This window comes from Talpa europaea (genome assembly GCF_964194135.1).
Source record: "Talpa europaea genome assembly, chromosome: 1".
Taxonomy (NCBI): Eukaryota; Metazoa; Chordata; class Mammalia; order Eulipotyphla; family Talpidae; genus Talpa; species Talpa europaea.
In genome coordinates this window covers 28,062,535-28,089,536 of record NC_140073.1, presented here as the reverse complement: position 1 = coordinate 28,089,536, position 27,002 = coordinate 28,062,535, and the positions used below count along the sequence as shown (strand labels likewise).

General features: G+C 35.3%; 1 protein-coding gene across 1 annotated transcript in view; it reads left to right on the top strand.

Annotated features, from left to right (window-relative positions):
- LUZP2 (leucine zipper protein 2) overlaps positions 1-27,002 on the top strand; it is a gene marked incomplete at both ends in the record, with an annotated part of 299,358 nt that overhangs the window by 153,752 nt on the left and 118,604 nt on the right. Inside the window, one exon of the mRNA XM_084237174.1 lies at positions 4,279-4,341. Within this exon, the coding sequence (XP_084093300.1) occupies positions 4,279-4,341 (63 nt within the window). The remainder of the gene's footprint in view (positions 1-4,278; positions 4,342-27,002) is intronic.

The following is a 27,002-nucleotide window of genomic DNA, read 5'->3' as shown; positions in this document are numbered from 1 at the left end:
AAAATACTCCTCAAATTTTCTTCACCATACCTAAGTCTCCCACAACTACTAGAACAGTGTTGTGTAGAAATATATTATAATCACATAAATTTATCATCATTTGAGAAAAAAGTTTAAGTAAATGTTTATATTCTTCTATGTGTATATGCTCTCAGAAATTTTACTCTTATCTGTTTCTTTTATGGTAACCTTACATTCCTATATATTTTCTATTTAAAATGTATTGAAAATGACCAAGTTTGACACAATGGTTTTATCAAAGGCTTGTGTCACATACACCTGTTTGAAAAATACTTGTCTTTTACTAAGAACCAGGAATGCCAGAACAAAGCATACTCTTTGTTCACTTATCATCATCAGAACCATTTATTAAATGAATATTTGTGGAAATATTTTTAATATGACAAACCAGTAACTTTATTAATTTCCTTCTATAAAATTAAGAAAGTGCAACATTAGGGGAAATTTGGTCCAGAGGAGTGACAAAAGTAAGTAGCTACCCCAACAAATGAAATTGTGAGTAGCTCCTGAGAAGAAAGTAGACTTACAGGAATGAGTGTATGTATACTGGAGAGGGGTGATTGTCATAGACTGGGGCAAAAGGCAGCAGTAGGATTAATGAAGGGACATGTGGAAGAATTTGTGTAAATTCTTCTCTCCTACCTTCACCCACTCTTCTTTGGAAGTATCACTTGCCTTCCCTTCATTCTGGAAGTCAGTAGCAACACATCAAAGTTACTGTCATTACTATAACATCAGCACAGGGAGAAGCTCTTTGAAGTGAGGAGTTGAAAGAACAGAAATGTTGATGATTCCCCCCTCCAACAGCCCTCTGGGCCCTCAGCAGAATCCTGTGCTTCTAAGATTCTCTTCCCTGAATCTTTCTTTTCTCACCAAGACAACTGCTGTGTATCTTTGGTACATTTCCTATACACATCAACGCCCAGAGTAGGTACTAACCCAAAAATGATACAAGCTACTACTATGAAGTTAAAATAACAAGATAGCAGAGATATGAGCTGTGTTAGTAAAAAGAAAAAATTACATTCTGAAGTAAGATTATTAGAATATATTTACTAGGAATATAAAGTTGTCTAGAATAAGTTAGGAAATATATAAAAAACAACATAAAATAACTTACTGACAGCAATATTAATGAATGGCAAATAGAATATAAGAAGCAAATATAAGGGAAATATTTCATACTAGCAAAATAAAATTTGGATATAGTTCCACAAATAATCTCATGCTATTTTAGATTTTAAATCAGATAATTTTATGAGCTGGCTGCCCTTGGTTACATATTGCAATAATACCCCTTTTCCGTAGAAATAACAAAAGATATTGCAAATACTCACATCATTTGGAAAATTCATAGTAAAATGCTATGAAACATAAAGATCATACTGCTAAATAAATCACAGAAATATAAAAGAGGATAAATTAAGAAATTAAATTCATAAAAGCATGAAGCAGTCTTGAGCTAATTCTCTTTGAAAATGTTCTTTATGGACCCATAAACATTTATTGTTATCCCTAAACCAATAGTGGAGTGACAAATCTTTCAAACCTGTATTCTTCATGAAAATCCCTAACACACAACAAGAAAGAATGAGCTCTCAGGTGTAACCGTAGTAATTAAAGTTATTAATGCTCATTGGATGCACTTCACTACTCTTGTTAATTTTTATGGCTTAACTTGCCTTAAGTGAGACATAATTAGTCTAAAGGCAAGAATTAGTTTCAAGCTTTGACTCTCATTAAGAAAAAAGAATTGCTATGTTCTTCCATTCTTTGTTCAAAGAACATACATGGTATTTTCTGTCTTTAAGAACTATTTCATAATATCTGCTGGCAATTATATTTTTGTCAGGTATGTTAAATGCTGGGAATCTAGACATATGGTCTCAAAATGTTAATATTTTTAAAATATTCTGAACATATTTTATTTGAATATTACATTCTCGTTATCTATCCTTGTTTAACATTAAAAACTTTTAAGTATTCTTGACATTTTAAAATATTTTCATAACATTCTTAATTAAAGTTAGTTGTTAATTCTGGGGACATATACTGAGCTCTATAAAAATGTGAGGATTAGGGGAAAAAGTTATCAGTGAAAGAGCACGTTATTAATATATGATCAAGGTGGTGTTAAGTAGTTCAAGACTTAAGCTCAAAACAAATTTGCAACATAATCTAAACTTTCTAGTGCTCTTAATGTGCTTGGATAGAAATGAGAGAGAAAACTGTTTATTTGGATATAAACTATTGTTCTCATTTTGATTGTCATCAAGTCCTTCCAGTGATACCTTTGCTTTATTAACCAACTTGAACTATCTCCTTACTGGTATGAGTGTGATTCACCGCATTGAGTTGCCATCATCTCTCATAGTTCAAGTTTGCCATGAAAATCAACATGGTCAGAAGAGTGGCTATTATAGTTCTCATACTCCTGCTTCTGTTTTAGACATAGCCTGACAGTCAACAATTGTTTGATTTTGCTTTTGATTTGCATTAGCACTAGAGGAACTAACAATGCAAAGACATCTACAAAAGTTAAAAAGAAGATGTGTTGTATAAAACTTTACAGAACACACGGTAAGTGAAATGTAGAGAAACTTGCACAAGACTAAAAGCACATATCAATTCAGGACAGTGGTTGCCCCTGTGGAGAGGGAAGGAAGGAAAAAGAAAAGTCAGGAGGACTTCAATAGCCTCCCACAGGCCAGATAGTTTTCCTGCCTGTTTTCATGCAGGCTTGGTTTTCTAACGTTTAAATGATTGAAAAAAATAAAAAAAAACAATGTTTTGTAACACATAAACGTTATATGAAACTCATATTGCAGTGTTTCAATAAAGTTTATAAATATGGAAAAAAGTTCTGAAAAAAATGAACTAAATGTTTATGCATATTTATTCTTAGGGTAGGGTTGATTGGCTTCTTACAACTTACTCCTTGTTCTTTAGGTGTGAAATGTTTCAAAGGCATAATTGTTGTAAAGCTGAATATATGGTGAAATTTAGCTTTACTCCTAAACTTGAGTTCCACTGATTTAATCTAGCTCCAGAGATAATCCATATTACCACTTTTTTTTGTATCATTTCAGATATCCCATAAGACAATGTTGTCTAATATAGAACCACTAGATACATGAGACTGTTAAGCCTTATAAAATGACTAGTTTAAAATGGGATGTGCTATTAGTATAATATAAAAGTGAATTTCAAAGATACTATAAAATAATGCCAATTATATCATTAATAGTGCATTATTCATTAATATATTCAATTAAATATATTAGTAAAATTAATTTCACCTATATCCTTTTACAGTCTGTAAATTGAAACTACTGGAAAATTGAAGAAATTAATTACATCTGTTATTAATTATATGGTCTCTATCTTCATAAATCTTTAATGACTAAAATGTTCAAATCTTAAGTACTGTGCTATACTGAAGTGTTATGTTTATGCATACATAGTAGTGGTAACTTGCAAAGGTTACATATTCCAAAAATACGATTTTCAGGAGGAGCCCTCATGCTTTTCTTGGTACAGTATTTATAATGTTCCATGTTTTTTATCAGAAATATCACAGTGCATTTGCTGTCAAACCTGGTTACACATGATGCCTAGCTTGAGTGTTCTAGGAATAGAAATTCCTAGTCTAGCATTAAATCTAATGATTTTTTTTTAAGATTTATTTTCATTTATACAAGAGCTGGGATATAGGCCAGAGTCACAGGAGGGCGAGAGGACTCACCAGAGAGAGAGCAGGGAGCAGAACAGGCAGACAGACCAAAAGCACTACTGAGGGGAGCAGCGGGAGAGACAGGAGAGGTCTGCCTCGCCATGTAGTATTCTCCTGGCCAGCCAGGAATTGAACCCTTGCTGCAGAGGCTGCAGCCAGCTTCACAGCACTGTGCTCAACCCGCTGCACCACCGGGGAGGCCCTAAATCTAATAATTTTTTCAGAACTACATTTTCTAAAATGAGATTTAGTCAGGCAAGACAATCATGGTTATAACATGGTTTCTCAGTTTAAAAAATGAATCTTTTATTACATGGGAAAAGGGTAGTTTTATACCATCAGTAATTATATGTATGAATTAAGGAATAGAGATTTGGTTACTGAAAATTTTAATCTTTTCTTTTTCGATATTTGTTGATAAAAAGATAATAGTTTTATCGTATCTCAAGATTTTTGATGATTAATTCATGAAATCATAAAAAAGAAGTTGAAATGCATCTACATAATATTCTATTCATTTTCAGATTAATTTTTTAAAGAATGAAGTGGAAAGAAAGAACAAAATTATCCGAGATCTCCAGAGTGAGGTAAGACTTATAATTCTGGAAGAGTTGATATAAATCAAAGAACCAAATGCACATATAGATTAGACAAGTTTTGGAGAATTAATCATGTAAAAATTGGCCTTGAGTTATGAATAATGGAGTTACAATTCTATAAAGAATTGTAGATTTAGAATTTGTGTATATATATATATATATGCACACACACACACAAATATACATACATATTTTTATGTATGTATGAAATATATGTATTTGATAATGTGATTGGCTTATATATCTTCAGCTTACTTTCCCTTTTAATTGCATTTTATTTGAGTTAAACATTAATTTTCATTTCATATATTTACTTGACTACCAAATGATATCACAGGCACGGAAGAAATAAGCTAACAAGACATTGATCTCATGCTTGGAAGAGCCATTTTATAAGGAATGATTAAGTATAAGATTAGTTTAATCTTAAAACAATGTAGAGTTAAACATAAACTATAACCACTTTCATTTATAAGCTTTAGAATATAAGGAACATATTAAATAACTATACTTTTTTTCTCTTGGTTCTCTATCTTGTTGCAATAAAGTAGTTATTTAGAGAAATTTTTCCATTAGCTTTCTGCTTCCACCTTTTAATTTCTTTTTAATGTGATTAATTAGGACTATTACACCAAGACTAATTAATGGTACATCTTCCCTGATCAATTCCACTAATTATGGTTTATTTTAGATCCCAAATCAGTCACCTTTATTAATTTCTCTCTTCCTTTTATTTAAATTTATTTATTATTTTTTAAATTTTTTATATGTTTTTTTACATCATTTTTTCATTTTTGCACAATGTATGTATTTTCATCTTGGTTATCATCCTCATACAATTCCCACCCCCTTGTTTTGATCCTCCTCCCTGTAGTGGGTCTCTGGTTTATAGTTGCTTGTTGATTTGATTTTTACTTTATCAAGAATATGTGGTATATATACACAATGGAATATTATTCAGCAATCAAAAAAGATAAACTCATGCAATTTGCAGCAACATGGATGGAGCTGGAAGGGATCATGTGCAGCAAAATAAGCCAGAAAGAAAAAGAAAAATACCAGCTGGTCTCACTCATAGTAGGAATTTAGAAAACCTAAATAAGGGACCAAGAAAAAGACTTGTTTTTTAAATTATTTTGAGACATTCAAGTAGCATAAGCTACATTATTCCTAAATGGTTTCTTCCTTGATTTCAAGGTTTGAAAATAGATGTTACAAAAGCTTTAGGATCAAAATTCAAAATCAGATATCTAATTATGACATTAAAATGGTTTATCAGACTTGCAATAAATGTTTAGAAAACAGCAGAGAAAGAAAATTTTTAAGTGACTTTGATGGTTCTACTGTATTTTCATTTCTTTCTACCTTTGCTTTTTGTTTTTGTTTTTTGCTCCAGACAGATCATTTAAAAAGTATGACGTGTGGATTTGATAATGTTTTCACTGAAACCTAAATCTTCTTGTCTTTCCTGGGTTATAGTAGAAAATATCAGCAAACGAGAGTTCCCAGAATATGAAGCGTGCTGGATAATTTCTTGTTCACTGGACTCAGTGAAAGATCAGTTGAGGGTCTGATCACTCAAACCAGAAAGTTCCCATGAATCATTTAAGACAAGGGGTCACTTTAAGGAACATAAAAATCATAAAATAGAAATTATGATACACACAACAATATGAACACATTTGATAATAATAATTATGGGATATAATATAATATAACATTGCATATTTATATGTAACTAAATATATATTTATAAGACAGTTGGCTTATAGTCTTTTATAATTTTTTTAAAAATCACAATTAAGGAGGAAGCTCTTTTACAATCAAATTCTTGGTTATTCATAACTAGCACATAAAAGGGCTTACAGAATATTTTGTTTTGTGGGGATACATTTATGTTATTAATTTTCTAAATGAGTAGGTTACAATAGTTTTAAAAGAAATGCAGTTCTACAAACTTAGTAATGTCTGAGAATACTGGACTTATAATTAAATTCGCTAATCTTAACTTTTAGTACATTAAAAATCTGTAAGATGAAAATTGATAATTGGAGAAAGCTTTTTACCTTAACAAAACCCAGTGGTTTACATATGTAATCAAATTTCCTTTGTGTTAATTTCCAGATTTTTAGATTTATTATTTGGACAAAATATTTAATATGTAGAGACTGAGGTAGATTTATTTAAAAAGTAATTAACCCCATACTCTGGGAATAAAACTATATGGGAACAGCTGAAATTCTCTCACCTCATGAGAATGAAAAGATACAAGTATATTGATTGAGCAGAATGCAAAAAGCTGAAGAAGACAAAACAGGTATAAAGAGTTTTCTGAGAAAAGCTAAAAATGCCTTGGCTGGTTCCTTCTGCACAAGGATATGGGGGAATTCCTTGGAGTAAAGATTTTTGAAAGTTATTAAAGAATAATCAGCATATTTTTCATAAGTAAAGGCAAATATATTAAAATTTACTTTTGCGTTAGCAACTCCTGATTTCACTTTTAAGATTTAAGATATCCTTGATGGTAGAAAAAACTATTAATGCTTTTTTTTATTTTAAATGAATATTGTATAGGGCAGAAAGCACTACTTTATTTTTTTTCATCCAGGCAGATACAACTGAAACATTCCAAACACTTTTTGCACCATTGTCTCTGTCTCTGTCTGTCATCACATGGCATCACTTTTAACCTGTGTCTTGGAATTATTACTACACCCAAAAGCTACATTTAGTTTTAATTGGTATCCACGTTTCAGGTCTTGTTCCTCTGCTGTTCTGTTTATATCCCCTTTCATGCAATATTCTTTTATTTCTTGGTACCAAATTCCCACATTAACAATCAGTAAATAGTGGAATGATGTCGGTAAAATTGAAAAGACTGTATTGGTTTATATATAACTTTTCCTAACAAGTTATTAGGGTTTGAGGCAATCAGGGGAAAGCATTATCAAATTTTAGAGAAATCATTATTAGTACAAGGACATAAGAAAATATACAGAAGGGCCTCCCTTTAGAGCTTGTAATAGAATTTCAGTGCCTTCAAAACGTTCAGGAAAATGGTTTTAACTGTACCACAATTACTGGCTAAGCTGTGAGTTTAGAAGACTGTAGTAAGATTCGTCCCCTGTATTAAAATAGAAGATTAGTGAAAAATACACATCAGATTTCAACTTCAATAATAACATATTTTATTAGAAGTCAGTTATCCTTAGGATCTACATCTCAAAGGAGAAAATACTAAATTATAAAAGTAAGGCTGTAAAGGATCAACTATGATTCTTAAGATAAGTGCTATAATATATTAAATTGTGTTTGTATGTTTATTAATATTTTTGTGATTTTATTAATGCCATGATTACAAAATTACATTATAAATAACCTTCCCCAATTATATATTTATTTCCCACATACCCTGTGTTACTACTGTACAAATTTGCAGAATATTAGGTTTCTCACAATGCAGAAATTAATTCATAGTAGATATGTTGTTAGATTTTTTTTTTAAGATTTATTTATTTATTTATACAAGCACTGGGTACAGTCAGAAGTGCAGGAGGGTGAGAGAATTCACCAAAGCCAGAGTGGGGAACAGAACAGGCAGACGGACAAAGTACACTGCTGAGGGGAGCAGGGGGCAGCAGGAGAGGTCTGTGCACCATGTGGGACCTTCGCCCAGTGGCTGAGGATCAAACCGGTGCTGCAGATGCTGCTGGCAGCTTCGCAACCCAGCTCTCAAGCGCTGCGCCACCGGGGAGGTACTATGTCGTTAGTTTTTAGTAACTTCCTAGTCTATAATTTTGATCTCATATAATCCATCTTTGTGCATTTAATTCCTTATTTTGCATTTTTTGGCTTGTGTGCGGTTTTAACAAATACAAAGTTTTATAACAGAAAACAAAACAAACAAAAAATTCAGCCTCCCTTCTTTGACTTCCATATGCAGGAAAACGGTATCATCGTGCAATGAGGTCAACCTCATGTAACCGACAGCAGCTTAGAATTCACTTTGACCTTGCACTTACAAGGCATCCTGTCTCCACTGTCCTTCCCAATTTTCTTTAATTCTGTTCATTTTTCTTCTAGGGTAAAATAAGTTTGTCTATAAGGTCCTAGATATAAAAAAGACTCAGGAAAAAAGTATGATAATATTGAATACATAGATATATGAATTAAGCAGTGGAACAAGCATCTTTGATGAGTTGAAATTTCTTAATGAGATGTAGGGTGCATTTGACTTTTTATTGAAATTTTATCTTTTTTTAGCATTCTATTGAAATTTGTTAATGAAATATATGAGTTTGAATTTTTGACATTTTAAAGGAATATAGAGTTGGCAATTCTTGATAGAGATAAGCACGAAAACCTTCTATATTGAATTATTGAATTATTAGAGATAAAAGGGAAGAGAGGAAAAGGAGACAGAAGCAAGTAGGGAAGAAGGGGGGCGGGGATCAAAGGAAGCAAGGAGGGGCAAGCTGGGGGAGCTATATATCTCCTCCCCTCCAATGTGGTTTGATTTCTTATAGTTTGTTATTATTGACTCTTTTTAAAGACTTGTTCAGGATAGTTTAAGGTAAGGATAAAATCAGCACTCATACTAAAATAAATCATTAAAATCAGGACCCATAATTGTGTGTTCACTCTGCCCAGGGATGGAAATTGGAAATTCCTCAAAGCTACTCCCTCTGAGTTGCAAACTTTCCTCTCACTATTTCATGGCTCCAGAATTCTTCCTTTCTAATACCTTAATTCTTTGATCATCTATTTTTGACAAGGCCCATATAGTTTAATTCAACTCTGAATTACTGATCTGCCTTCTTTTGTTCCTCTTATCAATTGATTTAATCTCCTTCTACAATATATATTGTTTTATTGCTGATGCTATGAGTGCCTGGGAAAAAAATTTGTCAGAGCTCAAATCACTTACCAAACAGTGGATTTCCAGATAGTTCCAAAAAACTATTAGCTCATGTCCAGGAATATGAAGAATAGAACATGTGTTCTAAGAGAGAATGTACCAGTTACCTAGTTCTTAGCTGTAGGGAAAAAAGATCCCTCTGATAAAAAGAAAAGCATGAAGCTGTATAGAGTTAAAAGTGCTGAATATACAGCTTGTAGGCTGAGCTTTCATTATAGCTCCACAAACACACCCCTAGAGGTGCTTGTCTCTGCCAGGAACACTTCTGCCAGGATCAGGAAGATGCCACGCAGCGTGATTGATGCCTTTTTTTTAATGTAATACTTATTTTTAAAAACAAATTTTTATTGACTAGCAGCAGTTTATAACATTATTTAAGTTTCAATATAATATAGCATTTTTTTACTTATTTTCAAATATTTTATTTTATATAATTCTTACATCATTTTTCATTTTTGCACAATGTATGCATTTTCATTTTGGTTATATTCCCCATACAATTGCACCCCCCCCTTATTTTGACCCTAATCCTTTCTTACCCCACTACTCTCCCCCCCACGCCCCCAAGGTGTGTCTCTGATTTATAGTTGCTTGTTGATTAGGAAAAAGATTAATTAATACAAAGTAAAAATCAAAATCAACAAGCAACTATAAACCAGACTGATGCCTTTTCACAGCAGACTCCAAAATCACACATCCCTATCCTGGGTGCATCAGACTATGGATAACAGCTGACCTGTTTTCTTCTGCATGTACATGTTGTAGGGATCCTGTTTTATTATCACAACTTAAATCATGTCTTTCCATGAGCATCGATAAACTTTGAAAATGCAAAGTTTCTTTTGGTGCTTGATTTTTCTATTGTTTGTTTTCTCTTTATTTCTTTGGCAACATGGAATTAATAATAGGGAAAACTTTTAGTCCTGAAACAATGCTCCAGCTCTGGTGGGTTGCATCCACCACTTTTCTTAATAAGGCGTTATATAGTCCATGGATGCTGGCTTCAGATTATGGGAGGCAGTGATTGAAGGGTTTTGAATAGCTGGGAAATATGTTCTGAGTACCATTCAGGTATGCCTGTGTATATGTCCCATGTGTCATCTGGCCTGACCTTATCATGTGATTTTTAACATGATTTTTGTTTGAGTCATTTCCATCTAGTTGTTGATTCCTTGAATTTACAATCTTACCATCTTATAATTCATATTTTTCATCTAAGGCCAAGACTGTAGTGCAGAGAGAACAAATTAAGATTGCATTTAAGTGTGTTCTTAGCACTGATGAATTAATGAATTGAAGAAACATTGGACATTACTTCCAAATTTCCTGTTCTCTTCAACATGGATGCTTGAAGACCCTGCAAGAGATGGAAAGTGATATCAGGGAATCTCCAATAATCACAATATTATAACAGAAAAGAAATATATGTGCTCATATGTATTTTTTTAAAGGAAGAGTGTCTAGATTCTTATAAAAAGCCCATGACCAAGACAAGCAAACAAACAAACAAACATTAAAGGTCAATAACCACTGATTTGGAGAAAACTCTAGTACATTTTCAGAAGAAAACCCATTTTCCTTCAACTCTTGTGGCTGTAAATCTCTTTAAAATAAATTATTCCATCTTCTTGCCTCAATAAACACACTCAAGTGAAGATGATGGGATCTTTCATAATGTGTTTCATAATGTGCTTCAGGGTCATCATTCTGAAAATAGATTCTCATTCCTGCCTGCAGAAGAACTGGTGTAAAAGTTCAAGTCAAATATATACCAAGTTCAAGATATGCCTGAGATGTTTTTAAATAATTTCATTATGACTCATTCATTTTATTTTTACTATTTTACCTTTTTCAGTGACCATGTTTGTCAGCTTGTTATTTTGGTTAATTTTGTATCTGATATCTAGAATTCACTATAACTATGTGTGTTAGACTTTAGAATCACTGTAATAACATGGGACAAAATGGATGGCATAAAACAGAAATTTACCCTCTCACAGTTCTGAAGGCTGAAAGTCTAAAATCAAAATGCCAGCAGGGTCATACTCCCTCTATAGATAATAGGGAATAATTCTAATTTCTGGTGCTTCCTGACAGTCTTGAACATTCATTGATTTCTTAAGAATTTCTCCTATCCTCATATGGCATGTGTCTCTGTGTGGTGTGTCCCCTATATAAACATCAATTTTTATGTTTAGGACACAATATACTTCAGTATAACTGGGTTTTAACTTAGTTATACTTGTAAAAATCCTACTTTGAAATAAGGTTCCATTTTGAATTTCTCAGTGAACGTGAGTTTGGGGGTAATGCTATTCAAATTATCCATGGGCATTTAGTATAATGCATGAATTTGATTCAAATACAACATTCATAGTTTTGAGACAGTGTAGAGATCATTCCAAATTTCTGTAGGTTCCATGCCTCACATGTACATTTGCCCTTCACCTTATGATGGGGTTGCATCCAGAGAAACCCTCTATAAGTTAAAAATATCATCAGTTAAGAATGTATTTAATACACCTAACCTACCATAAACATCCTAGCTTAGCCTAGCCTGCTTTAGTGTTCGAATGCTCCTGGTAGCCTACAGTTAGACAATTGTCTTGCATTTCATCTCAAGATTAATAGCCTTGGTCTTATTCTCACCAGAAGCAGGAGTCATAGATAGAGGTTGTGTAGACATGAGGATATGCAAAAAACACAAAACAGATATCAAAACATTGCTAGCAACACAGCACAGTGTGTTATACATGCTTGTGATTGGGTGACTGACTGCTAGCTGTGGTACACTGCTGCTGGCCAGAATCATGAAAAAATTGTACTTCATATTGTTCGCATGGGAGAAGATCAAAATTCAGAGTTCAATTTCTATTAAAGGTGAATTGCTTTCACACCATTGTAGAATTTGAAAAATCATGAGTCAAACCATTGTAAGTCAGAACCATCTGTACATTCCTCCTAGCAATCGAAAAGTATCCAGGCCAATTTCTCTTTGAAAGATACCTCTGTAAGCCTTTTCAGACCCCTTTCCTATAAATTGAATGTTTTTCATACCTATTCCAATCACAGGTGGCAACACTGCCCTGTATTGTGGTTTTCATCCTGCTGCTGAGCAGTTTCCATTCGTTGCTGATTTATCAATTCCACTCAGAGGAGCTGTTACACTGAGTTTCTCAGGGCAGGGACCATAGAAAGGAGGAAAGGGATTAACTAAGTCTTGAATAAATGAATTGGTAGAAGGATTTATGATTAATGGCGTGTTAAAAAGATGTCGCCTTTGATTTTAACTTGCATGATGGGAATTATTAAGCAAAAGTCCCTTGCTTTGGAAATGTTTAACTGAGTAATTTAAATATTCTGTGACCTGTGAAAACATTGCTATTTACTTGGGAGCATTACTGATATGTCTGGAGAAGATTCTGACATTTCATTAGGAAGTTTAATGAGCTTGACAAGATGATCCTGGTGGTCAATTCAATCCTAGCATGTTATTATAATATGATTTTAATGAGGGGAGAAAAACTCAGTTAAATCATTATAGCTCATAATAAAACTATGGCTATGATTCTACATAAGTACAATCCTACTTAGACAGCATCTTAACTGCCCATCTTCCTTTTAGAGATGGAAGTTGGAGGCCAAAGAGGCTAGATTGAATCTTTGTGGAGTAGCTTTGTTATTACTCACAGAATCTATAGATATAACTTGATACAGGCTTTCTCCAAATGCAATTATTTGAGTTTGTGCCTATGCTGTAAGTATTCCCCCTTCAAGGAGAGTCAAGAGTCGTGGTATTGAGTTCACCATGGTATTGACATGTTTCCTTCTTGGGAGCATTTTTCTCCCACTGGCAGTAAGTGATTACATATTTTTATTTCAGTTATCAGAAATCTATCAGGGTGGTGAAGATATTATAATGTGTGTTGCAAAGAGACATAAAAAACAAGAAGTATTCTATGTATTTTGTGGCTTATATTTCATGATTTTATGGATATAAATATATATGGACTTCCATGTATTAGGTTTTTAAAGGGTAATTTTATTTCTCAATTTTAATTGCATGCATGTATTTTAAATATAGGAATAAAATAAGGAAACCAAGAGAAAAATAGAAAATTACTTTCTATTATCTCATGATGGGCAAAAACGATTAGTATATATGATCATGGAATATATGATCATGATGTGTTACCAACCCCCTTACAGATGGCACTTGTTATGTTTTTCTTTCCAATCACATGCAAAAATTTTCTCATGGCACCAAAAATTTTGGTAAAGATCTTGTTAATTGTCACTTACTTATTTATAATCATTGCCATTTACCTAAAGAAATACTACCTATCTGTCTGTCTCTCTGTCTAATCTCACTATCTAATATTTGATTTAATACTTACAAAGACTGTCCTGGAATGAATAAACTATTCAACAACATTTTCTTCTAGATATTTTTGTGATAAACCAAAATTTCAATAAGAAACTAAAATATTCTTTTTAAATTATTTTTTAAAGATTATTTATGCATACAAGAACTGGGGTACAGGCCATAGGTGGGGGGTGAGAGGATTCACCGGAGACAAAGTGGGGAACAGAACAGGCAGATTGACTGAAATACACTGCTGAGGGGAACAGTGGGCATGTCAGGAGAGGTCTGCTGTGCCGTGTGGGTAGCTCCCCGGCCAGGGATTGAACTCGTGCTGCAGTGGCTGCAGATAGCTTCATAGGTTGTGTCTTAACCCCTTGTGCCACCAGGGAGGCCTTACAATATTCTTAGATAGAATGATGCTCTCTATACATTTTTATTAGACTTTATACATAATGTCTGCTAATAAAACACAGAAGATTGACAGACTTTCTTACTCAATTCAGACTCAGTTAATTAATTATTGAAGAGTGAGTGTGTTACTTGAATGCTAAGTTATACAAGCTCTAACCCATGCTCCTTGATTTTAAAACCATATTTCAGCAGCTATAATTTAACATCCTCTCGAAACAATGGTCAAATGATTTCTTATAAATTAATGTCCTTTGACCTCTCATATCTGCCAGAGCATCAGATTTATCTTTTAAGTGTCACTTGTGTTTTTACATGACTCAAGATATTCAAGCTAAAAGAAATTTAGTTTTAAATTCAGGAAATTAGTGGGGTGAGCCATTCTTATTTTCTTCAATTATAAAATAATCATAATAACTACTTCATAGACTTATTAAAAGTGCTGAAAACAGTCACCAGTTCATATTCAGCATTTCATTAATGTTAACTATAAACACCATCACTATCATCATCACTGTTAATTAATAGCAAAATAGGAGAAATTGCCTATTGCCAAGTGATTTTCCATTTATATTTATTAAAGATTGTCAGTTTCAGCACTGATATGATTGTGAAGAAGAGATCTCAGTTGATATTTCTAATTTATGTGTTTCTGGCTACTCAGTTTTCATAAATCCCATTCCAACACAAACTCCTATTAATTTTCTTTACAAGATCCTTCCTTTCCTCATTTTTTCTCTTTGCAGTATGTTAAAAACAGATGGAAGAGTCAGGTTCATATAGATTAATAGTCCTTAAAAATAATACTCCTAGATTTTCAACATAGCACAGTTGATTTTGGTGTACCTAATAATCGTTATTTTGGTTATCATTATTATCAAAATCATGTTATTGCATCCACTTGCCTGTATGCAATTCCCTGTTAACTGCAAGAACTGGGACTGGGATCCACCTGAATAGAACAGTCTATATTTATTGATTAATTCACCTTGCCAAATGCTGCTTCAGTTCCACAGGAACCTCCAAAAAAAAAAAAAAAAGAAGAAGAAGAAGAAAATTGACACTGTGTAGAGAGTTCTGAAAGAAAGTATGATTATGTTTTCACCAACATTCAAAGTATGACACAAAGTTTAAGTAAAAATAAGATGGAATGCAGGGCCTCCCTGATGGCCGAGGGCTTAATTCTCAGCACTATCACCACTAAGGCCTGAGTTTGAGCCCAGCCAGGGAGCTAACCCACATATGCCGCAGTGGATCTCTCCTGTCTCACTCACTGCTCCCCTTCACAGTAAATCCACTTGCCCTGCTCCCCACTCTGTCCTGCTCCCCACTCTGTCTCTGGTGAGTCCTCTCACCCCCGTCTGCCTCTGGCCTACAACCCAGTTCTTCTAAAGATGGAATACAGTTAATTTTTGTGTGGAATATCTCTAGTTCCATGTCCAATTTTATTTTCCATTTCCATCTCAATAATCCATATCTTCAATAATTTTCTATCTCTGTATTAATACCATGCCAAACATATGTATTTATCTAAATAAATGCATATATGTATGTGAACCTGAGATCTCAAACTAAATCTCTGATTTGGAAATTTTTTATTTTCATAAATAGTTTGACTTCTACTGTCAGAAGACTAGGTATTGTTAAGATTTCACTTTTTAATAAGAATGACCATTTATATGTTCTCTTTACAACATGTATTTTTTAGGGACTCATTTGTAGATCACATTGTCTGTTTCACCATTTTGACCCTCTATCTACAAAAAGTAAGCAGATGTTTGTTAAAAGTAGTAAGTGCTTTGTATTAATTGTACACACCACAATGTGTTCTTATTTCTTAGTTAATAAAATTTTTGTTGCCACTTTTAGGTTTAGCTTTTATTGCCAGACCTATACCCAGCGATACATTTTCACTGTCACTTAATCACTCCATGTTATTGCATTCTTTCTTTTTTCAACCTAGACTGCATCATTCATCCTAATATCACTACCTTGAATATTTTCATCTGCCTCATGTCTCCCTTTCTTTGCCATACACTTTTGGCTAAATCCCCAATTTAATGAAATGCAAATCTCTCTGTGCCTGCCCTAATACAGGAGACTGTGACTGGTGAAAATCAAATAGCATGATGACTGATTTCATTTTGACTTTAAGATCAATAAGCTTAAAGTGGTCCATTACTGCTGCTAAGTAGGCCTGCAGTCTTGTGCATTGCACAGTCCATTAATTCTTTCACTATGATAGATGCTTATGTTATACTGCCTTCATCTACTCAAACTTCACATCTTCCTTGCCAAACCACACCATCAGTCGCTATCTATTTACAGACTATATGTATTGCACTGCTGTGTACCTTATATATCTCTACTCTCTGGACCACATCAAGTTTTTCTTTTTTGTTTTCCAGCTGGGTATGGCCAATGGAAATCTTGGAAATTTTTGGTAGCATAGAGAAAAGTCAGTTTATTTGTGTCCCCTAAACATGGTAACCACAGCTGTCATGATTCTCAACAAGTCTTCACAAACTCTGATCAATGTGTATTTAACTTCCTTTTCTTGGATTTATGTCTTCTCTCTTTTCTTATTCCTTCATGTCCAAAGTAGTTACTTAAAACTTCTAGCTACTACACTGCTTCTTCACACAGCCTTCCTTCACATTGCCTACATCTTGGCGAATAGTCCTTCAGTTAAACCTGCTCAAATATTTTTTTTTATGTTGATTGTTCCATCAGTTCCCTGATGAAACCCTGATGAATATGTTTTAATAAGCAATTGTTCATCTTCTCATATATCATTAAGTCATCTCTTTGCATTGCTACTCATTTCCTCTGCTCTCACTCGTTATGTTGGTTGAATTATCCATGTTTCTATCTAAAGTCAGTCTTTGCACTTGTGAATTAGATCTCACTACACTTATACCCAAGGACCTCTAATGGTTATCCCTTTTCTCTGTGTATTGTTAACTTCTCTGTTTCATAAATCCCATGCTATTTTTGTCACTAAATTTTACTCAGTCCTTACTAGGTGGAATACATTATACATGATCCTGGTTAGCTACGAGAAGTCACATGTAGCAGCTGTTCTATTGACTGTGGGAGCCTATGAAGCAAACTCCATACTATTTTGTTTCAGAAGTTCTCAAGAAATTCATTTCCCGCCATAGACCAGAGTTTTGCCTTTAGCTACTATGCATTTTGAGTTTTCTATAACATGGCAAAGCCTTATTTTTTGAGCAAAATTTCATATTTTTGGATCCAGGTAGAATTCATTTTAGGTACAGTATGTTGAGTAAATTTGTTGAACAAGCAAGAACATATTTTTTAGTACTAAAGCTTGCTCTGGTGCTTTCAAAAGTTTAGTCAAATGGAGATGCACAGCAATTCTATTCTTCCAAAATCACCTGGGCTTATCTTTTTTAACAATGAGATTAGAATTTTCCATGTTTATCATGGTCTAGTTTTTTATGTTCTCTGACTCTCATCCAGTTATACCTTTTCTTTTTTTTTCTTTTTTTTTTTTTTTTTGCTAATAGGTTTGGCATCATTAACCACAAACAACTTGTTCACTTTTCCAATCAATGATGCTTATAAAAACTAATATCAACTACAAATATCATTTGGTTTTGAAGTAATAATAATTTTGTGTATGCACTAGAGAACAAACAGCACAACTCATCATAAAATAGAAGATGTCAAAGAGGTTAATACCATATATATTATCCCTGAGTAGCATTCTTTTAAATTGTAGGACTGACTTATGTTCAAGACAAGAAAGCTTTGCTTAGGTTCAGTTTTCTTCTGGCAAAATTGCACTGAAATTTCTTAGATGATAAAAATGCAGATTCCTATCATAGTTTATTTTTATAAAAGTATAGCTTCACACTTGATATGATTTAGATAATACACAGATTTTATCTATTTTGAAGTTTATATGTAGCAAAGCCTAGTTGAATGGATTATGCAGATACATAGAAAAATAAAATAAATCCTTCCCAAGTACAGTGCACACTCCACCTATTCATGTTTATCCTGAACAATAAGCCCTCTAATGTAAAGAAAACAAGGCTAGGTTTGCAGGCAACAGACCATGGTGGGTAAGCTTTTAGGCTTTCAAATCAAAGCATCTCTGTTGAAATTCTGACTTACCATTCATTAACTTTGTGACCTTGGACAAGAGATTCAAGTAGTTTTGGCTTAAATTCCTCTTGAATATGATGGGAAAAGTAGTACTAACATTCACAGGGTGATGGTGAGAATTAAATGAATTCACATGTATAAAGCACTTAAGATAGGTTATGGCATATAGTAAGAACTGTTAGTCCTTATTATCACATTATATTATAAAATAATGAAAGGTTATGTTTTTTTCTTTTTTTTTAAGATTTATTTATTTATTTATACAAGTACTGGGTACAGTCAGAAGCACGGGAGGGTGAGAGAATTCACCAGAGCCAGAGCAGGGAACAGACCAGGCAGACTGATGAAATACACTGCTGAGGGGTGCAGTGGGCACAGCAGGAGAGGTCTGTGTGCCATGTGGGACCCTTGCCGCTGGCTGGGGATCGTACCAGTGCTGCAGAGGCTGCGGGCAGCTCTGCAGCTCAGGCTCAACCGCTGCGCCACCAGGGGAGGCCCAAGGTTATGTATTTTCATCTTTGTTTGAGATGACTCTTTTGTCTCAGTATTCATTTTTTGTACTTTCTAATTACCACAGGAAACCACAAATGTATTCCTCTGGGGGATTTTACCCCATGTCCACAACTTCACAACCAAATAATACACGTATCTCTTACTTAGATGGCATCTATCCATTACCATCTTCTCATCACTTTGACAAATATTTTAATAACACTTGAGAGGTTATTGTTTGAAAGCATTGTTTTAGCTCCTGTAAAGGAGTTATTTAATGAGATCTATGAATGTTAAACTACATATTGTGAATAAAGTAACTTGCGTTTGGTAAAGTTGGTGCCAAAATTTCTAAATATGTGAGACTTAGAAACACAATCAAATTTGAAGATGAAACTGTGTACATTTTTATAAGCCCTGTGCTTGTAAAGTTAAGTGTGCTGTTTTAGTCGCATGTTGATTATTGGGAGGCGGTGTTGACATGTAAATGTTCAGATGACAAACATTGCCCCAAACACCTCATGGCACTGCCACTGGTGTCTGTCACACAGAAAAGACTTAATACATGTAAATCCTGGCCTCCCTGGTGGTGCAAGGGGTTAAGATGCAACTTATAAGGCTGTCCACAGCCACTGCAGCATGAATTTGATCCTTGGCCCGGAAGCTGCCCACATGGCACAGTAGACCTCTCCTGACTGCCCACTGCTCCCCTCAGCGGTGTGTTTCACTTAATCTGCCTGCTCTATTCCCCACTCTGTCTCTGCTGAATACTCTCACCCCCCACACTTCTGGCCTGTACCCAGTTTTTGCATGCATAAAAATTAAAAAAAAAAAATACACGTTGGGCCTCCCTGGTGGCGCAAGCGTTGAGACACAACCTATGAATCTATCTTCAGCCACTGCAGCACAGTTTCCATTCCCGGCCACCCAGGGAGCAACCCACATGGAGCAGCAGACCTCTCCTGACTCGCCCACTGCTCCCCTCAGCAGTGTACGTACTTTGGTCAATCTGCCTGTTCTGTTCCCCACTCTGTCTCTGGTGGGTCCTCTCACTGCACCCCCCCCACCACCACCCACCACCTCTGGCCTGTGCCCTAGCTCTTGTATGCATAAATAAATAAATCTTTACAAAGTAAAAAAAAAAAAAATACACGTCAATCCTTTTTCCCATGTGGAGATGCTCTATAGCAAAATTGGCCTTCTGTTTATCAGAGAATTTTGGATTCCCACAATGAGAGTCTTATTTGACTTGGCATTTATAATTCAATTTGTTACTCTGGGATAGAAATTTTGAAAGCCACAAATGATGAGAATGATGCCAAATAAGATGATGATAATCTCTCCTTGAATTTGGCAAAGGTGCTTTTATATAAATCATCTCATTTAATTCTAATAACACTTTTGAAGGTAAGTTTTCATTACTTCCTATTTATATACTAATTTCTCAAATAGGATAATCCAGAATAATGAAAGAATTTTACTTTTTTTTTGCTGCTTTGTGGGTTTTCTTTGTATGTTATTTTTTATATAAACAATTGATGTATAATTAGGTTTTTTTCTTTGAAGCCACAGACATTTGTATGTTACTTTAAATGATTTTTTTTGTTTTAATTTGTGTGTGTGTGTGCGTGTGTATGTGTGTGTGTGTGCCAAAGAACTGGAGTATAGGCCTAAGGTGTGGGGGATTCACGAGAAAGAGAATGGGGAGCAGATAAGAAGGATCTACTGAAATACACTGCTGAAGGGAGCAGCAGGCGAGACAGGAGAGGTCTGCAATGGCCATGTGGGTTAGCTCCCCAGCCAGAGATGGAACTCAAGCACTGTCAGTGATAAGGCTGAGACTTAACCCCTGTGCAACCAGGGAGGCCCTATTTTATGTTACGTTAATTGAGTAACATACATTGCATTTAATCATATCAGAAGGGATATTCTCAAAGCCCTCTAAGTCCCCATCTGTCTGCGGGGAACATCAAATCACATGCATACAGACGTTCACACAGGATTTTCAGATGAAGGGCTGACTTCCTCTACAGACCAGATTTACAAACTGAAGAACTCCCAGACTATCTACCCTGCTTGCTGAGCATCCCTTTTCTTACAGTTTCCCCTTCAGAAGAAGGAAAATATTACTTAGAGGACAGGAGGAGTGGAAGTAAGGGAGAATTATCTGCACATGTGACTTCTTGACTTCACACAAGTTGTATTTCCCATTAAAAAAAAAATGCGGGCCTCCCCTGGGGGCACAGTGGTTGAACGCTGAGCTGCAAAGCTGCCCGCAGCCTCTGCAGCGCTGGTTCGATCCCTGGCTGCCGGCGAGTGTCCCACATGGCACACAGACCTCTCCTGCCACACCCACTGCTCCCCTCAGCAGTGTATTTCATCAGTCTGCCTGTTCTGTTCCCCTCTCTAGCTCTGGTGAATTCTCTTACCCCCCGCGCTTCTGACTGTACCCAGTGCTTGTATAAATAAATAAATCTTTAAAATAAAAATGCTCTCAACAGTAGGCAGGAGTGGCCCAAGAGGTGTCAGGAGGGCAAGAAGTTCACAGAATAATTAAACTTAATTTGCTTTGTGAGCTTCTTTGCTGTATATTAAACATTGCTTCTAAGGGAAGAGGAGTTTCTGAGGGACAATTTACAAGCTAAGTTTAATTACCCAAGTAGAAGCTTCACCTTCTGGAGAAAAAGCTGTTTCATCACTGCAAGAATGTATTATATTACCATCTCTTCTTGCTCCTCATCCTCCATAATCATCATACTGAAGATAAGTAACCCTAACTGAGCCCTAGGAGTGTTGCAGGCATTGTTCTAAGAGCTTTATTTATGGGAGCCTCGGCAATTGCTAACCATTCCAATGAATTTGAAACTCTTACCACCCTTACAGAGAAAGAAAATTGAGAGACATCTAAGAGAAGACACTCTTGCAAGCTATTAAATTGAGACCAGGCAGTCGGATTTACACTGTTTCCTTTGAGAGGAGTTCATTTGTAGATTTTGGGTCTGCCAAAAATAGGTTCAAGAATTATTCTGCCCAATATCCACTGGATCACACTCATAAGTTTGAACCTCAGTTTCTTATCCATAAAACTGTAAATAATATCTCCTAGTACTGTTGTTGATATTAAATTAGAAAAGGCAGTGGGAATTACTATTAGGATACAAAATCAATACTTTATTGTTATTTTTTAATCAGATGTTGTTAAGCAAATTTAATGTTCCCTTAAGTTTAGTCATAATGGTAAGCATTAAGCCTATAGAATGGAGAGCTACAGTAAATGAGAATGTTAGGGCTCAGTTAAGACTCCTTATATTTAGTATGATTTTAATAGTGGTGCTTAGTTAATTTAACTAATATACTAATAAGCCTAGATCTCACTGGAAATAAAGCAAGTTAGAATTCTATACTTGATCTTTTTAAATCTCTTTCTGGAGGACATTCAAAGCATTTTTTTTCCTTTTTCTTACTTCCCAGACATTGCTTTCCTCCTACCATACACTCCCCTTTCCAGAGATGAATGCTGAGGAGGGAACATGTCACCTCCTTTATCCTATCTACTCTCCATACAGTTAAGTGGTCATGAAGATAATGATAATGAAGGATTAATCACTGATGAAACATCTTGGCACATCTTTGAAATCTTATGAAAGATCTTATGAAAGATCTCTGTGGCACTGTCCTGTTGCCCCACCATCAGTCCTTGCAGGTTATGCTGTATTGTTGCTTAGCCCTCGTTTGTAACTTTACAGTGTCAGATAAATGATCATGGTGTGTGCCATTATGCTACTATCAAAATTTCCTGGATGGATAAATTATGGATAGCATTCCAGGGAGAGGTTACTGAATTTTCCAGAGAAGCATGTTATATGATGTAGTCAATACAAGGTCAACCTCCAGAGATAGCCACATCCCTACCATCTAATTCAACAAAGATTTGGGGAAAGCTAAGAGTTCTGCTGGAAGGAACATATGCTAATTCATCTCCTTTGTGTTATTTTTGCTAAAGATTGAGCACCACCTGACAGGTCTTGTTCTCTGGAACGTGATTTCAGACAGGTTGGGAAAATCATGAAATATAAAACACCAGTTTGAAAGTTCCTTAACAGTAAAAGGCATAGAAAATAAACTGTTTCCTTTGAATTTGCTTTTCCTGGAATTCTTCAAACCTAGCAAATAACATTCAAAGATCATTTTGTTGGAAATTATTTCATGGTTATATAATTTTAGCATTATATATTTAACCAAAACCTATTGTGAATTCTACTTTTACTTACGACCAGGCCAAAATGATTTATAGGGAAAGTGCAGAACAGATATAAACTTCCAAAACCTTCTTTGTTTCCAGTTATATCCAGTTACATTCTTTACTTTTTTTAAAAATTATATTTGACTATAATATTTTAAAAAAAGACTGCTATTTATAATTTTTTTCTCTCTCAGGGAGTGTTACTCCTGTTGAATCAACATATAACCCTTCACACCAAGGTGTTTCTCTCAGCAGAGGTGATTTATCAATGTCATAGCTGGCAAAGGAAAATTGCTTCCTTATTTTGGAAATAGAGCAACCTACCTGCATTGCCCAGAACCTCAGTGCATTAGTAGCTTAGATGCTCCATTAGAGACATATTTTATTCAAGTCTTCCTGCTACTATTGGTTCATTAATAATAATAGTTTCTGGATCTGGATGATGTGTTATATTTTGAGAAAATTGAGTTAAACATTTTGGATGTGTTGGTTATACACTAGGATAATAATTATTTTTATTCAAATAATATTTTATAAATGATCTTTGCTTATGGACCCAGGGTAATGTAGCTTATGATAAAGAAATCCCCTGGGAAATTTTTTACCATTACTCTGTCTTGTTTCACAAAGAAGACTGAAAATGATACACTGGATGTTTAGTAAAAGAAATTTATAAGAACTCAAGTCATAATAGCTTAGTATTACCTGGATGCAAAATCTTCCTAACTGTTCAATTTATTGTTTTTTAAACATGAGAAAGGGTATTATTTAATGAAAAAAGGGCTGGGTTTCAGAGACATACTTGGTTCTGCCATTTAATAATCTTATTAATTTAATAATAAATTTCCCAACTTTGGAAAATTATTTAACTTCTCTGAGCCAGTTTTTTCATATGCAAAATGGAATTAATATCTCAGATTGCTTTTATAAACAATAAATTAAAGTACACATGTTTCTTGCAGTGTGTAGTAGAGTCTCAATGAGTGACATTATAATTGTATTTATGAAGAAGATTTTCCTGCAAGCATTCAACATGAATTGAAAGGAATATTTCTTAATTATCAAGCAATCTGAAAGCATTGGGAATTAAAGAAAGATGTTGATATATGAAGCATATACAAAACAAATACCACAGAGAAAACAAATAAGCAGGGTAAATATTGGCAAAATCAAGAGGCAGTGAAAATTGAGGATACTCAGATCAATCTTACATTTCTAGTTTAGTTCCCCAAAGTTAGTAAGATTATAGGAAACAACCCCTAATTTCATATTCTTTCCTTTTGAAACCGGGTGTCCAGCGGCAGCCAGCCCTACAGTCATGCTAGGGTAAGGGTCAAACTGAGTTCCACTGAGAGATGCTGGGTGTTTCAGTGTGTGCCCTGTCCTCTCTGAGGCTGACTCCAGCCATGGTTCCTTAAAGTTCTCTGACCTACAAGCCTGTGCTGACCTGAGAGCAGGCAGGTTTAGGTAGGGCCAGGCTTTTCCCTTTTTTATCGAACTCCATTATCACAAATGGACCAATTGGGTTTAAGCCCTCCAGCTGTCAATCGAGGGCTTGAGTTAATCATGCAGACTGAAAATGGTATAGAGCTGATTGGCCCTGCCTCTTTTTTTCCCCAGATTTATTTATTTATGCATACAAGAACTGGGGTACAGGGCAGAAGTGAGAGGACTCACCAGAGACAGAGTGGGGAACAGAACACGCAGATCAACCGAAATAAACCACTGAGGGGAGCAGCAGGTGAGTCAGGAGAGGTCTGCTGCACCATGTGGGTATCTCCCTGGTCAGGGATAGAACTCATGCTGCAGTGGCTGCAGACAGCTTCATAGGTCGTGTCTTAACCCCTTGCATCACCTGGAAGGCCCTGACCCTGCCTCTTGCATAGCCTGTAAGAAGTTCTGTTAGCCTTGGCCCAGTGTCTTAAAAAGTTGTTGGCTGTTGGTTCATACAAACAACTCGTGAAGAGCTGTAGCACCTCTTTGTGACCAATATTGACCAACACTGTTGGTTAGTGATGGGCGCTCTGGTCACCTTTGAGAGCTTCCCATTGGTTTGCCAGCAGCACCTCCTGGTGCTGTTGAGTCCATTGCTGTTGGTCCTGCATGTTGTGCTATCCAGCTTGGCCTTCAGACTGTTCTGTGGTCTACTGCAGTGTCACCTCTATTACCCTAACTCTGGGCACCCCCAGCTGCCACTGAGTTGGACCTTGGTGCATTGCTGACTAATGTGCCACCCACCAGGCCCATGTTGACAGGACAGCACCATCTGAAATGAGCAGCCTTTGTCTGGGACACCTGGATGCTGCAGATATTATCTGGGAAGACACAGCTGTTCACTGTGTCCTAGACACTCTTTGCTTTCCCAATTCCATTCTTAAGTAAACCCCATTGTTGTTCCCTGAGCCTGAGTGGTCTTGCAATTTTTAGCTCACGGGTGAAAACTCACAGACAAGTGACCTGTCATCCCCACCACAGTGCTGTTTTAGCACTATTTTACCTTGTCAACGTTGCTTAACAGAAGGAATGAATTCAGCAAACATTTATTGAGTAACTCATGTAAGCTGGCATAGTGATAAAATGTACCAATGTTTTGAAATCTGACAAAGTCCGAAATAATCTCTGAATCTATTTTAAACTCTGAAAATTAGAACCACAAGTGATCATTGAACCTTTCTAGTTCATCACTTTCCAAACTGCATCTTACTTTAGACTTTCTGGAAGCAGACTCTAAAATTAAAAAAAAAAAATCCAAAAATTCTAAATTCCTGCTATGAGTGAGACCATCCAGTATTTTTCTTTTTCTTTCTGACTTATTTCGCTGAGCATGATCTCTTCTAGCTCCATCCATGTTGCTGCAAACTGCATGCATTTATCTTTTTGATTGCTGAGTAATATTCCATTGTGTATATATACCACATCTTCTTGATCCAGTCATCTATTTTTGGGCATTTGGGTTGTTTCCATAGCTTAACTATTATAAATAGTGCTGCTATAAACATAAATTCTGTAGTATTTGGGAAGTGGAATTAGTGACAAGGAAGGAATGTCAAGGGAGGAAAGAAGGCAGACAATTAACTACGATGATTTAATCATCCTTGAGAAACCTATGGATACCAATGTGAAATTTTTCATAGATATTGGTTAAAGAAGATTCCAGGGATTTTAATTTCACATTTCTGTCTTGTACAGAAAAGTGTTTCCTGACAAATATCCTCAGCAAAGAAATACGGGTAATGGGAGCTAAATGTTTGACTGGCTTGCACACAAAGTTTAGAGAGGTATGAACAGGTCAACACTCTGATGTGTAAAAATATCCTGAGTCGATGTTAGTATAAAAAATGATTCCAAGGGTCTCCCTAGTGGTGCAAGGGGTTAAGCACATTGTGCAGCTATCCATGCCTCTGCAGTACTAGTTCAATCCCCAGATGGCCAGGGAGCTACCCACATGGTGCAACAGACCTTTCCTGTCTAGCACACTGCTCCCCTCAATAGTGTATTTCAGTCAGTCTGCCTGTTCTGTTCCCCAGTCTGTCTCTGGTGAATCCTCTGACATCCCCCTCCATACCTTTGGCCTGTACCCCAGATCTTGTATGCATAAATAAATAAATCTTTAAAAAAAAAAGGATTTCAAAGTCAAATGTCTTGGGGGGGAAATCTGTGTTAAACTCCAGGACTTTTATTATTCTAACACTTATGAAGTGGAGCTTAGGCTAAGGACCATACAGTGATCATGCTACAACTATCTTCTGTCTCCTGTTAGTGAATGTTGATTGTTAAATAGTCAGGAATTGTGTGGGTCACTCATTTCAGTGGTTGGTAGCTTTGAGTTGGGCGATGTGGGAATATAAACACCACAGAAATTGGCAAATGTTATAAGTCAGTTTTTGCCATACCCAGAGCTTTAGCTACTAAAATAATATTAAAATGAGGCAGAGCTTCTCAGGCTATTCACACCATCAGTCCTTACATTATAGAGCATTGTATGGTATCAGGACTCACTGATCAAATTCAATTGTTTATTTTTTACAGATGAGAAATATTATGTCCATAGTGATAATAATTGATTAATTAAAAACAAATTCTCC